We start from the raw sequence: 14,033 nt of genomic DNA, 5'->3' as shown, positions 1-14,033 counted from the left end.
GAAATGTCAAGGGAGACAGCTCTAATTTCCTGTTTGGCGTTGAGGACCTCCATCCATTGTTGAGAAAGCAGAAGCAGCATGTCCAGAGTAGAGTGACCAGGTCTGAAACCAAATTGATGATCAGAGATCAAGCCATTGGAGAAGAGGAAAGATTTCATATCTGAAGCAATGATGGATTCCATGACTTTGCTGATAATTGGGAGAAGGCTGATTGGTCTGTAGTTGCTAGAATCTGTTTTTGCACCTTTTTTGTGCAAAGCGGTGATGTTGGCTGATTTCCAAGCAGATGGCAGTTGACCTTGAGCAAAAGAGAGGGTGAAGAGAACAGAAAGAGGGAGTGAAAGAGCGGAAGAACATGATTTTAGGACCCGTGGGCTGATGCCGTCAGGACCAGTTGCAGAATCAGAGTCGAGGGTTGACAGAAACTTTTCCACCTTGTCAGGAGGAAAGGACACAGAGTCCAGGAGCAGCTGGGTACGACTGGGTACGGTGGGTACAGAGAGGGATGGGTTTGGGACACAAGATTTAGAGGCAAACACAGAGTTGAGGCATTCAGCTTTTTCACGTGCGGAGTCAGCGGTTAAGCCGTTTGAGGTGAGGGAGGGGATGGAGGGGGAACAAACACCAGAAACAGATTTGACCAGACGCCACCAGGATTTGGAAGAGGGAGACAGATAAGAGAGTTCAGTCTTGAGAACGGTGAGATATTGTTTCCTGGCTCTCCTGAGGGTGGACACACACTTGTTTCGGGCTTTGTGAAAGGAAATGAGATTTCCTTCCGTAGGATTTGCTTTCCAGAAGACGAAAGCAAGTTGTTTCAGGGCAACAGCCTCACCACAAGATTCCGTGTACCATGGACGGGAGGAAGGGTATGACAACTGAAGACGAGATGGGATAAATCTGTGCATGAGAGAGAGCAATTTACTTTGAAAGAATTCCCAGGATGAGTTGATGTCAGAGGCGGTAGAGATGGGAGACCAGTCCAGATGATTGATGGCTGCTTGAAGACCGTGCCAGTTGGCCTGAGTGAAATGCCAGCCTCGTCGACGCTGAGGAGGCTCTCTGAGAATGGTCAGAGCTGTCGTACGCCACAATGACATCACAGACGTAATCACATGACCCCTGTCATGTGACCAGATCCAAATCTCTGAATGGCATATGTTTGTGAGGGACACTTACAGAGGGATGGACAAACATTGTTCTCGACGGCTTTGTCATACGGGCTACGCGTAAAAACTTGAAGGGGGCTCGACGGTATTGCCCCGGGGCCCATTCTGGCTCGGCGGCCCTGCATTCAATTTTGAAGTTCAGCCATGAACTTGGGGGATAACTACCGAGCACATCCAATTTCAGGATTCAGTAACGAACTCGGGGGATAACTACCGACCACATCCAATTTCATTCGTTCAGGCACGAATTTGGGGGATCACTACCGAGCACATCCAATTTTGGGGTTCAGTCACGAACTTGGGGGACAACTACTGACCACATCCAATTTCAGGGTTCAGGCACGAATTTGGGGGATACCTGCCGAGCACATCCAATTCCGGGGTTCAGGCACGAACTCGGGGGATAACTACCGACCACATCCAATTTCGTGGTTCAGGCACAAATTTGGGGGATTACGACCGACCACATGCAATTTCGGGGTTCAGGCACGAACTCAGGGGACAACCACCGAGCACATCCAATTTCGGGGTTCAAGCAGGCACTCGGGGGATAACTACCGAGCACATCCAATTTTGGGGTTCAGTCACGAACTTGGGGGACAACTACCAAACACATTCAATTTCGGGGTTCAGGCACGAATTTGTGGGATACCTACCGAGCACATCCAATTTTGGGGTTCAGTCACAAACTTGGGGGACAACTACCGACCACATCCAATTTCGGGGTTCAGACACGAACTCGGGGGATAGCTACCGAGCACATCCAATTACGGGGTTCAGGCACGAATTTGGGGGATTACTACCGACCACATGCAATTTCGGGGTTCAGGCACGAACTCGGGGGACAACCACCGAGCACATCCAATTTCGGGGTTCAAGCACGAACACGGGGCACAACTGCCGAGCACATCCAATTTCGGGGTTCAGGCACGAACACGGGGGATAACTGCCGAGCACATCCAATTTCGGGGTTCAGGCACGAACACGGGGGATAACTACCGAGCACATCCAATTTCGGGGTTCAGGCACGAACTCGGGGGACAACCACCGAGCACATCCAATTTCGGGGTTCAAGCACGAACACGGGGGATAACTGCCGAGCACATCCAATTTCGGGGTTCAGGCACGAACACGGGGGATAACTGCCGAGCACATCCAATTTCGGGGTTCAGGCACGAACACGGGGGATAACTACCGAGCACATCCAATTTCGGGGTTCAGGCACGAACTCGGGGGACAACCACCGAGCACATCCAATTTCGGGGTTCAAGCACGAACACGGGGGATAACTGCCGAGCACATCCAATTTCGGGGTTCAGGCACGAACACGGGGGATAACTACCGACCAAATCCAATTTCGGCACGAATTTGGGGGTTAACTAGCGACCACATCCAATTTCAGGGTTCAGGCACGAACTTGGGGGACAACTACCCAGCACATCCAATTTCGAGGTTCAGGCACGAACTTGGGGGACAACCACCGAGCACATCCAATTTCGAGGTTCAGACACGAACTCGGGGGATAACATTAACTACCGACCACATCCAATTTCGGGGCCCAGGCACGAACTCAGTGAAGCCTCCCCTTTCACCTTCTACTTGTCCCAATACAAATTCATTCAGAGATCATGACGAACCTTCCAGGTGCAACACCACCTCGAATCATCGTAGACCCTTTTATGACCCCATATAGTATATACGATATTGTAAACCTCAAATGTGAAAGTAAGGACCGAATAGCGAAATTAATGAAATGGGGACTGGGCCCGGGGTGTGGGAGAGATCGAAAATGGAGCGATATTGGAGGGAAATAACACGTGACTGGAAGTTAGAACATGTGCGAGACTAGAAACCATTCACCTCACGATGGAAGGCCGTGCAGGCCTCACTTTGGATTCAAGCGCCAAGAATACTTACCAGACATCGTGACGGATCCTCAGGCTTCGATTCAACACTTTCACGATTACAATATTACAAACACAATATTTTTTCAAAGGTCTATTTACAAAGTTCTCTCCAAATAACTTTTAAAAAATAACTATAGAGGGTAATTTGTACGCATTAAACAATTTAGAGAAAAATAGACGTAAAGATATTTAAAGCATTGCTAATACGATGGCGCGTACGATACTGACATGGCATTCAGAAACCGCGCAACAACAAACAAAAAATGCTGAGAACAGGAGCATATATCTTACTTACTTACTGGATTTTCCTGGATATATTGAGGTGAAGCGATGCTTATTTGCCTCACGTCACTCCACTTGATCCCCGTTGAAAAGAACCGTATTTTAATGGATGGTTGTCCCAAAGCTGACTTGAATTGGTCCATGGAGGTTGCTTTCATGGCATATTGAGGAAGCCTTTGTTTTGGATAATGAAGGGTTCCGTATAGACAAGACAAGTACCGAATAATTAATTTATTCAGCACAATTGACAGAGTTCGGACCAGGAGACCAGGAGGCAGGAGACCAGGCAGAGCCTTAGAGTGAAGAAGAGGAGTGTAACGAGGGCAAGCGGTCTTTCACTCAGAGAGTAGTTAATGCATGGAATGGTGTCCCTGGAAAGGTAGTGGCAGTAGGAACAGTGCATGGGTTTAAATTGTACTGTACCTGGAAAAGTTGGAGATGGAAGGGTTTCGTGGTGGCTGACCATGGACAGGTGATTTTGTCCATTTGCACGGAGTGGTTGGTGTCTGTGCGGGTCTCGTCAAGGGGTGGTGTGTCGTAGTTGTTGTTTCTCACCCAAGAACCACATTCACCCACTTCTCCCACCTCTTTCTGTGGAACAAATAAAGAATAAAACAACAACACCTTTTTTGCCTTATTATTTAAATAAAGCTGAATAAATAAGCTTTAAATATTAGTATTAAATTTAAATTTTAAATCTGGTAAAATTTAAATTTAAATATTAGCTGAATAAAGCTAATAAAGCTTATTATTTAAACAATGAAGACGAACACCACACCTTTACGCATGTTCAGCTGTTTCGGTCTGCTGAACCAGTTTCCTCGACTCAGGGACACAATCCTGGATCGGTCGCCACTCCAACACAGGATACTTGAATGGTTCATTCTGGTTTATTCTTCCCAGTCATCTGATACTTGGTTCATTCTTCCCAGTCATCTGGTACTTGGTTCATTCTTCCTCGTCATCTGATACTTCGTCCATTCTAGTTCATTCTTCCCAGTCATCTGGTACTTGGTCCATTGTGGTTCATTCTTCCCAGTCATCTGGTACTTGGTCCATTCTGGTTCATTCTTCCCAGTCATCTGGTACTTGGTCCATTCTTCCCAGTCATTTTGTCAACATCAAAAGGATGACTGAATCAACCCACGAGGTGTTAATTCAAGGGTTTGACAAGGCCTTGAAATCAGGACCCTGAGATCTCAAGCCAACCACCTTAACTGTCAAGCCAAGACCAGTCTTGTTACCTGCGCTTGCGAAGTGAAAAGTACGTGGCGCGTCTGCATTTAAAAAATTCATTTTCTCTGCAACTGTTGGTCCGATTGACACAAAATTTTACCATAGGAGCACCTGCACCTGTAGAATATTTTATTCATAATGACGTCATAAGTTACATGGTCGGACACCATCTTGGAAAAACGTCACACCTCTCTTTCTCCAAAACCACTCAATGGAAAAAATTGAAACAAGGCTCATTGTCAAGTCCTCCAAATGGGGAATAAGATAGGTGCCTTCATTTTGACGTCATAGTTCGACAAGTACAACGCTTGATCTGATCAGAACAAGACTGAAAGTCTAACAGCGGCGTAGCCGGGCTTGTAAAATAGTATAAACTACAAACACACACGATTAGCTTTTTAAACAGTCGCTAATGCTGTTTATAACATTAAACAAAGAAGTTTGGAGGAATCCCGAAATCCGTGAGGTAAGTTTTATTCTCAGCACCGAGGAAAGATCTACTGTAATCTATATACCCCACAAGGGTTGGAGGTGTGCTCATTTACCAAGCAGCCAAGCCAAGCGCTTGCCAAGCCAGCCGTTCCGTAACGGTTTTGAATGGAGTACTTGCTCAAATGCTTAAACCACTTGGCGATCTCTCCACAAGAACCTTGGTAAATGAACACACCCAAGTACCAGATGACTTGAGACCCGACCATAGATCGACTGTAATCTATATACTCCAAAGAGGAATGACCCTTTCTGCAGCTCCCATAGTGAGTGGGTGCAGGCCTACGGGTAAAGTTAAATGTCGGTCGGTGGAGTCAGCCGTTGTAATGACGTCATAATTTCACAAGTTTTACCCTTCATACAATCATTATGAATTTTTTTTCTCTTCAACTGTTAGTCCGATGGACAACAAATTTTCACCACAGGAACGCCTCCTCCTGCAGAATATTTTAATGATAATTATGATGTCATAGGCCACGTGGTACAGGCGCCATCTCGGACAAACTGAAAAACGTTGCACCCCCACATCTCCGAAACCGCTCCATGGAAAAATTTGAAATGTGGCTCATTGTAAAGAACTTCATATGGGTAATAGGTGTTGTTAACGATGACGTCATTGGTGCCTTCATTATGACGTCATAATTCGACAGGGACAACGCTTTGTCTGATCAGTTTGAAATTTATTGAGCGTGATCTGCACAACAATTATATGACAGCATATAAAATGTATGATGGAATCGCTCACGTGGTCTGGCAGCCATATTGGATCAAATAAAACAAACCCTTCAAAAACAGAAGAGTTGGCTCGCACCAAGTTGACTGTGCAGGGAAAGTATTGTTATGTCGATGGGGTAGTGATATGTAGAGTAAGGTATATTTGTGTCGGTAACATGCTCTGACTGTCGTGAAGAAGAAGAACCACCACCATATAATAAGTAGAGGACTTGTTTAGCCCGGATTAAGGTGTATCTTCGTCCCCATTACGAGGAATGGGACATGTTAACTAGTTATAGGGATTATGTTAACTCCTAACTTGTTAGTCAAACCTCTGCGATCTATCCTTTGTCCTTTATGGCACCGCACCATAGACACTAGTTAGAATTGCCATTCAACTACACTAAATAACAATAAAAACCAACCGGAAGCCAGGCATCAAACACTAGGGCTAACAATCCCGCCTGGCAGACACATCGGTCAAGCAGGCCGAGCCACGCCGAGAAGGGCAGTGATTGGGTGGGAGTTGACCAACAGGAAGGCCGGGGTAAGAAGGAACTCGCTGATTGGTGAAGGAAGGACGAGGAGGAAGCAGCACGCTGATTGGCAAGGTTTGACCGATGACGTCAGAAGCGGACTAAGTGTGGATTGGTGGAGAGCTGAGCATGAAGTGGTGGCCTGCGGGCATTGGTGGAGAGGCACAGATGACGTCATGAGACGATCAATAAAATAACTCTCGGACCAACATTTTCTCTCTCTTGCCTTCTCTTCTTGTGTTCTCTTGCCTTCTTCTTGCCTTCTCTCTCTCTCTTGCCCCTCATGCCTTCCTCTGCCATCGACTCTCTCTTCTTGGTTCCGGACTCTGGGGAAAGATGGTTGTGCGTGGACGAAGGGCTCCAGGAAGCGATCGGACAAACCGTGTTCAGAGACGCCATCAGACACGTACAGAGGCTGCAGGAACTGCGGTTCCCCCCCCCCCCCCCTTATTTTGATTTTAGAAAGTGGCGTTTTTGCCGAGCTGCAACAAGCTAGGCAACAAGTGCTACAGTTGAGAGAGCGAATTCTGCCCTCCATTACGTCAAGACGGACTATCGGAGCATGATGTCGGAGGATCGCTTTGACGCCCTTGTCCTGCTCTACAACCATCGTGATATCCGATTTGACTACAACAAAATCATTGACGCATACACCAATAGATATCCACGGAGGATGCTCTTCGTAAATTCACTCGGTGAAAAGTAAAATAAAACTAGACACTTGCGACAAGGACGTTGCGACAAGGACGATGAATCAGTGGTGATTTTAAAACTGGTCCAATTGTATTGTTCCATGGGTGGGTAGAGGATTTCAGTGACTTTGGATTAATTATTTCCATAATGTGATCCTCTGGATAATCATTCATAAACCCTCATGACTGAGCACTTCTGCTAAATAAATCTTTCTGTTTTATCACTTACACAAGTACTTTTTCAGTCTGACTGTGTATGTTTTCCGTCTAATTTCGAATCCAGCTTTTCAAAATCAATCCCCAAAATCAAAAGATACGGGGATAAAATGCCTAAAATTGAGGCATGAATATTTCTCCCCAGATTGCAGGAAAACGCATCGAGAGCAGTATAATTTTCAAATTTTCCTGGGAGAGGACCCCCAGACCTCCTGCTACAGGCTTTGGGCCTACGGCCCTTGCGTTAGGGCTTCGCCCTCATCAGTTGTGCCCCCCCCCCCCCCCCGATTGGAAATCCTTGATCCGCCCATGTACTGGGTGTGTTCCCACGCACAGACCTCTGGACCCGTTTGAAGACCCTGACGAGATCCCACCAGTGATCAGAGCCAATTGCACGATAAGTGCTTTCTTCCCCCGCATATATGAAATCCGCATTTGATCAACGCCTCGGAGTTAAAGCTTGCTTTGGCTATTCGTGATCCCAGTGGTGTTCACCTGGGGAATCACACGACAGTATTCTATGAATACCATCTAGTTTAAATATGGCGCAGGCATGATGGGCCGAATGGCCTCCTTGTGTACAGTTATTTTGAGGGGTGGGGAAAAGTTGACATGTTCTTTATGAAGTTGCCCAGACACGCATGCGCAATGTGTGTAATGGGGACTAAAAGTACTGTCAGACAGACTGAAACAACCGCTTTACCGTGAATGTGCATGTGTACTCGGGACGATCGACTCCGTACCATTTGTCAAATTCAAAGCCAAAGTACAGCACTCTATTGGGAAACTGCAGATTCGTATTCCGATTCGTGTTCAATATGGAGAATTCAATTCAAATTAAGTTCCTCCATCACAGACAGACACCACCAATTGCCTTACCCCTCTTTGTGCGACGCGAGCCAGGTAATAAGGGAATAACGGTTACATCTGCAACTGCAATCTTCGGGTAAGTCGATCTCGACTCCAACCTGGCTCATTAAAGTAACGAATATTTCACTTTTACCAAGTTTGTAATTTGAAATCCAAGAGGAACAACGAGAGCTAAGATGAAGTTTATAATTGACAATCAAAGTTAGAACTGACAAGTTACCAACAAACTAGAACAGCACTCATAGAGCGCATATTGTCATTCATTCTGAACAAAAAATACCATCGTCAGCAGAACCAGCTACGATTATGGTCCACTGGTATTATGACCCATATACCCTTCATCCATGCACCCTATTATGTCACGAAGTTTCTTGGCATGCTTTATGAACGTCAGAAATCAAATTCTTCACTCGGATTGGGTGGATCAGATATATGAAGTTTCATCAGATTTTTCAGATAAAGATTTAAATTCAACCAATTACGGCTGGAATACCACTTCACTGATGACGTCATTGTTATCACCTGATATTTCCTATGGGGAGGTGATGACATTTGCCAAGTTTCAATATTTAAGCAGTGAAGTCGCTAAAATATTTGGCTATGTCCATCCGTCAAATAATAAAGAGGAAGCTCCTTTCTAACCCATCGTGGTTAATTCTAAAGGGTAATATTAATGGGTTCTAAAGGGTAATTCGAAAGGGTTTCGTTCATTTCTCGACTTTGCCTATTTCATATTTAAAATGCCAAAACGTAAACGCTCCCTGTTTCACATTGACATCACATTGAAACATTTCACATTGAAATCCCCCAAGACTTCTGACATGGGTACGATATTTTTTTGTATACAGTACGTCAAGGCTCGTCGAAGAGCTAAAAGTGGGTTCCAAAGAAAATGATGCCCAATTTTTCCTCTTTAACCCAATATGGTCGCCAAACCATGTGACATATGACATCAAAGTCAGCAATAAAATATTCTCCATTGGGAGTCCCTCTTATCTTTAAAGTTTTGCATCAATCAGACAAGCGGTTGCAAAGAACCCCCATTTTAAAGCGAAAATATATAGATGTGGACACACATATTTTTTTTATTTTTTTTTGTATACTGAATCGAGGCTCGTGAAAGGTGTATATAGATGTGATATAGATGTGACAGGTTCTCTAAGAAGTTCTATCACTCAAGCTTTTGGGTCTCATTATCAGCCATGATCTTTCCTGGGAAAAGCACATTTCCAAGCTGGCTTCCAAAGCCAGTCACCGACTGGGCATCCTCCGTCCTGCGAAGTCCTTCCTTGGTACACCTGAGCTCCTCACCACATACAAGGCTTTCATCCGCAGCTCAATGGAATACTGCTCTCCCCTCTGGGCCGGTGCTCCTGCCTCACACCTAGCTCGGCTTCACGTGGTTGAAACCAAAGCTTTCAGAATCATTGGCATCTCCCGCCTCAGTACCAAGTTGTTAGGTTTACCTCAGAGATCAGATTTATAGTATAGTTCAGAGATCAGATTGATCAGCGTTGGTGGCACCTCATGAAGACCAAGAATCCTCCAGAGGAGATCCCCATTTACCAAATTGAACGTTTTGCAGAGATCAACATAGGCTGCAAGCAGCCCCATGCGAAACTCTCACTTGCGTTCGGTGAGGACCCAAAGCGCAAGGATACGGTCAATCGTTGACCTCTTTGGTGTAAAGCCCGACTGCTCTGGTCACTGGTGCTCGAGCAGATGGCAACAAACCCTCTCAAGAATGATCCAAGCAAAGACCTTGCCCGGCACCGAGAGTAGCATCACCCCTCGGTAGTTGGTGCAGTCCTGGTGATCACCCTTCCCTTTCCAGAGGGGGTCAACAAGGCCCCACTTCCAGTCAGTTGGGATGATGCCTATGCTCCAAACAGAGTACAGAACTGCATGCAACGACTCAAGTACAGCATTTCCACCAGCCTTGAGAAGCTCAACATGGATGCCACAAATCCCAGGAGCTTTGCCCCCTTTCAGCCGGTTCACAGTTAATTGGGGGGGGGGGGGTCAGCATTTGGGATAGCAACACCCCTGACATCCAACTCAACAGCCGGTGGGTCAGCCTGGTGTAGCCGCTCAAAGTGACTTGCCCGGCGGGCCTTCACTTCTGACTCCTCTGTCAAGAGGTCACCACCCTCTGCTCTAATTGCAGTACACCGAACGCAATGCACAGATTCCTCTGTAAAGAGGACGAGAATCACATGTCCACAAATGATGCTCTATCCTTTCACAGATACCTCGCACATAGGCCTCCTTGTCCACCCTCAGCGAGCGTACAGTTTTACACCTCAGCTCCCGGAACAGTTCAGCTCTGCCATGGAGCCTGGCACTGCAACTCTGGTTGATGGTGTCAAGCATCTCCTGAGAGACAAAGTTCTTCTTCGCCTGATGGTGGGTTCCAGAACAGCCACTGGCAACATCAAGGATGGTGGTTTTGAAGGCACTCCACAACTCCTCAGGATCTGCCGGAGCATCCAGACCCCAAAAACCCCACTCAACCTGCTCGCAAACTCCTCAGCTACCCTCTCATCCTTGGGCTTGCCCACATCCCACCTAGGCTGGGATGATAGCATTCTCTTGGATTTGAGCTGCAACTTCAGAGTTGCTACAACAAGCAAGTGTTGTTGAGGTGAGTGTTGAGGAACTGAGCACCCCAGTAGACCCAGCAGTTCTGGAGCATCTGCCATCGACCATCAATGAGCACATGGTCAATCTCCTTCGCCACACCACCAGCATTGGAATATCAAGTCCAGCGATGAGGCTGTGGGCGCTGAAACCATGAGCCGGCCACCCTAAGTTCATGACTTCTTGCGAAGCCAAGGAACTTAGTGCTATTCTGGTTCACAGTCCCATATCCATGGGGACCAACACATGCCTCATAACCATCCCCATCAGTGCCAGTCGATGCATTGAAATCCCCCAAGACTAGAAGAGTATCTCTCCTGGGGCACTGATCAACCACAGACTCGAGCGTGGCGTAAACACCTCCTTCACAGTGAGGTCACCTTCCTCAGTCGGAGCATATACAGAGACAAGGGAACTGACACCCAAAGAGTGACGAATCCTCAGTCTCATAATACGCTCGTTGACCGGTGTTACCTCGACTATCATGGGAGTCAGCTTATTGGACATAGCTAAAGCACCTCCCTGGGCATGGTAACCGTCAAAGCGACCAGACAGACCAGTAGTAGGTGTAACCAGCCACCATGACCTCACCACTATCCGGCCTCCGAACCTCAGAAAGTGCTGCAACACTGATGTTCAAATGCTGGAGCTCAGATGATAGCAGAGACAGATGATCATCCTCTCAGAGTAAGAATGTTACAGGCACCCACCCGAAGGGATCGCCTCAGGTTAACCCAAGGAGACCATCGTCTGGTGGACGACACCTCAGCACCACCCCGACACACACCTGCAGAACCCAACCCAGGAAAATTACCCCATGCTTTTCCTCATATTATCAAAGAATGGGGGTCCCGAAGGCCCTGCCCCAATCACGCCATCCAGCGAGCTGCCCTGCGAAGGGCAGCTGCACAGGAGGTACTCCCAAGGAGTGTTTTTTTATTTTAGTTGTGTTCTTCGTGCGTGTTTTCGAATGACATGTTTTTATTGTGGCCGGAGTGCAAATCCTGCCAACAACCTCCTAGAAAGAGGTAACCCGACTGCAGGAGGACGTCCGCAGACACAGTTGGGCACCGGATATGGATGGCCGTTGGCTCACAGGGAGCTCTCCGCCCTTTGACAGGTCTTGTTTTAGCCCTGTGAGATGTCCATATCCAAACACCCCTGGGGGCAACTCGACCAGGCGGAAAAACAACAACTTTTTCCTGCCCCCAAGAAAAATTTGTGACTATTCTTAGTCTGGCTCCTACCCGTTGACGTGCCTGGCTAGGTAAGACCTACCAGGAGCAAAGCTCACACCAGTATAGCCCAAAGGGTCACAGGTGCATGCAAGCCTTCCCACTACGATCAAAGTGGTAGTCACAATCGGGGAGGAATAACTGCTGAAAACAAACTCAAAATAGAGATGATCGCAAGAAAGAAAAAAAAACAAGAGCAATGCGACTGTCGCAAATATGCCTCCGTATAGTCCCACAATGGGTAGATGCCCTCGCTCACTGTCCTAAAAATAAACAAGTTTGATTTAAATCCCTTCAGCTGTTTTCAAGTATCACATTTTCACCAGCCATGACACGTTTCACATTGATCGGTGAATTGATTTCAGAGAAGGGATTTTTTTTAAATATCGGTTTTCAAGCTAATATGGCTGCCATACCACATGACATATGACCTTAAAAAATGTACATTCTGCATATGTATGTGGAGAGGATGTGGAAACTGTATAAGCACTTCAATTTATTCCAAACAAATTCACTGAGCTTCAAGTTATCTCACAGACCAATTTATTGGATAAACACACTTGTGGAGAAGGTCGCTTGTCATACACCAAGCTCGCCCCTGAACCAACAAAGTTCAATTCTCATATATTTACAAAAAGCTCCAATGTAGGTTTACCAATCTTTCAGTTATCAGCAAACCGCAGCTTCTAGTTACATCTTGGTTTCAGCCTAGTTGTCGAGGCACAGCATCTGATAGAATGCTTTGGTTGGGATAGGCTAAGCAAAAACAAGTTTATCTTGGTCAAGATAGAAGTGTTGAAATGCACACACAAGCATATCAGCAAGCACTTCTTGCTGCTTTCAGAAAGTACAAGGGTTATTTTGGTTCACTCCTTTAAGCTAACAGATTTATTTTACACATTTAGTTTTAAATCAAGATTGCTGAAACCATCATGCCAAGCTGGTATTTTCCCGTGAGCACTTATTTAATTTTTTACCCACAAGGATGACGTTTGTGAAGTTTCGTGTTGATCGGAGAAGGTTCATTTTTCTATCCAAGATGGTTGCCAAACCATTTCATCATTATTTTCAAACTATCTACACTATTACTATTTCTACTATTATACTATACTATTTATACTATTATAAATACTATACTATTTATACCATACTATTTATAATATTTACTATTTATACTATTACTATTTATTACATACATATTTATATATTATATTTATATAATATATATATTATTATTATTATATTTATTTTAATATAGTTATTTATTTTATATTTATTATTTATTTTATATTATACTATTTATTTATTTATTGATTATACTATTTTCAGACATCATCATTTTCAAACTACACGAGTCGAGTGTAAATGTTGGTTATGGCTCACATAAAATTTAACATTTAAGTCAATGGAGAAAAAGGGAAAAACATTGACTATCACGATAGCTCACCAAAAATTTCCGGAAATTTCTCCCTTCCCCATTTTTCTTCATACTTATACAGAGACCCAACAAATATTTGTTTCATTTTTAGGTAATAGCTTGATTTTCTGAAAAGCAGAATCACCATCTAAAATATTGATAAATATTACATTAGAATTTAACTTTTGGTTTAGGTATCGCTGTTGAGCCAATATGAAATGATAAACTTCTCTTCATGATCTCATCTGACCCCCTCCCGAACCACATATCATTTTTAGATAAGAGTAAATTATTTTCCCATTGATTTCTGGACAACCATCAAAGTTTTCAGTCCACTCAAGGATGTTGCCTCTTAGAGTCTCTAACTTATTTGTATTTAAATTTATTCGCTTATTTCTTTTATCTACTCTTACCCCTGTTATTTCTTCAATAATACTTATTTGAGATTTCTCACATTCGTGATGTTTTCCATTTAAATACCAAGGTTGTCTACACCTCCACTCTTGTTTGGTTAATGCTTGGTTCTATCATTTATATTGTAACGGTTTTGAGAAGTGGGTAACGAATTTGAGAAGTGTAACGGTTTTTGAGAAGTGTAACAATTTTGAAGGAAGTGTAACGAATGTGAAA

At 44.9% G+C, this 14,033-nt stretch overlaps 1 protein-coding gene and 1 long non-coding RNA gene across 2 annotated transcripts in view; one reads left to right on the top strand and one right to left on the bottom strand.

Annotated features, from left to right (window-relative positions):
- The window catches only part of LOC137439142 (uncharacterized), a 78,248-nt gene extending 74,965 nt beyond the window's left edge, over nucleotides 1-3,283 (bottom strand). Inside the window, exon 1 of the mRNA XM_068134864.2 lies at nucleotides 3,087-3,283. Coding sequence (XP_067990965.2) covers nucleotides 3,087-3,093 — 7 coding nt within the window. The 5' untranslated portion in view covers nucleotides 3,094-3,283. The remainder of the gene's footprint in view (nucleotides 1-3,086) is intronic.
- LOC144888724 (uncharacterized) overlaps nucleotides 1-14,033 on the top strand; it is a 338,047-nt gene that overhangs the window by 59,840 nt on the left and 264,174 nt on the right. The gene's annotated exons all lie outside the window — the stretch shown is intronic.

Source organism: Myxine glutinosa, chromosome 13, assembly GCF_964187855.1.
Source record: "Myxine glutinosa chromosome 13, kmMyxGlut1.1, whole genome shotgun sequence".
NCBI classification, from domain to species: Eukaryota; Metazoa; Chordata; class Myxini; order Myxiniformes; family Myxinidae; genus Myxine; species Myxine glutinosa.
Note: the sequence above shows the minus strand (reverse complement) of the source record. Positions and strands in the feature narration are given on the sequence as shown.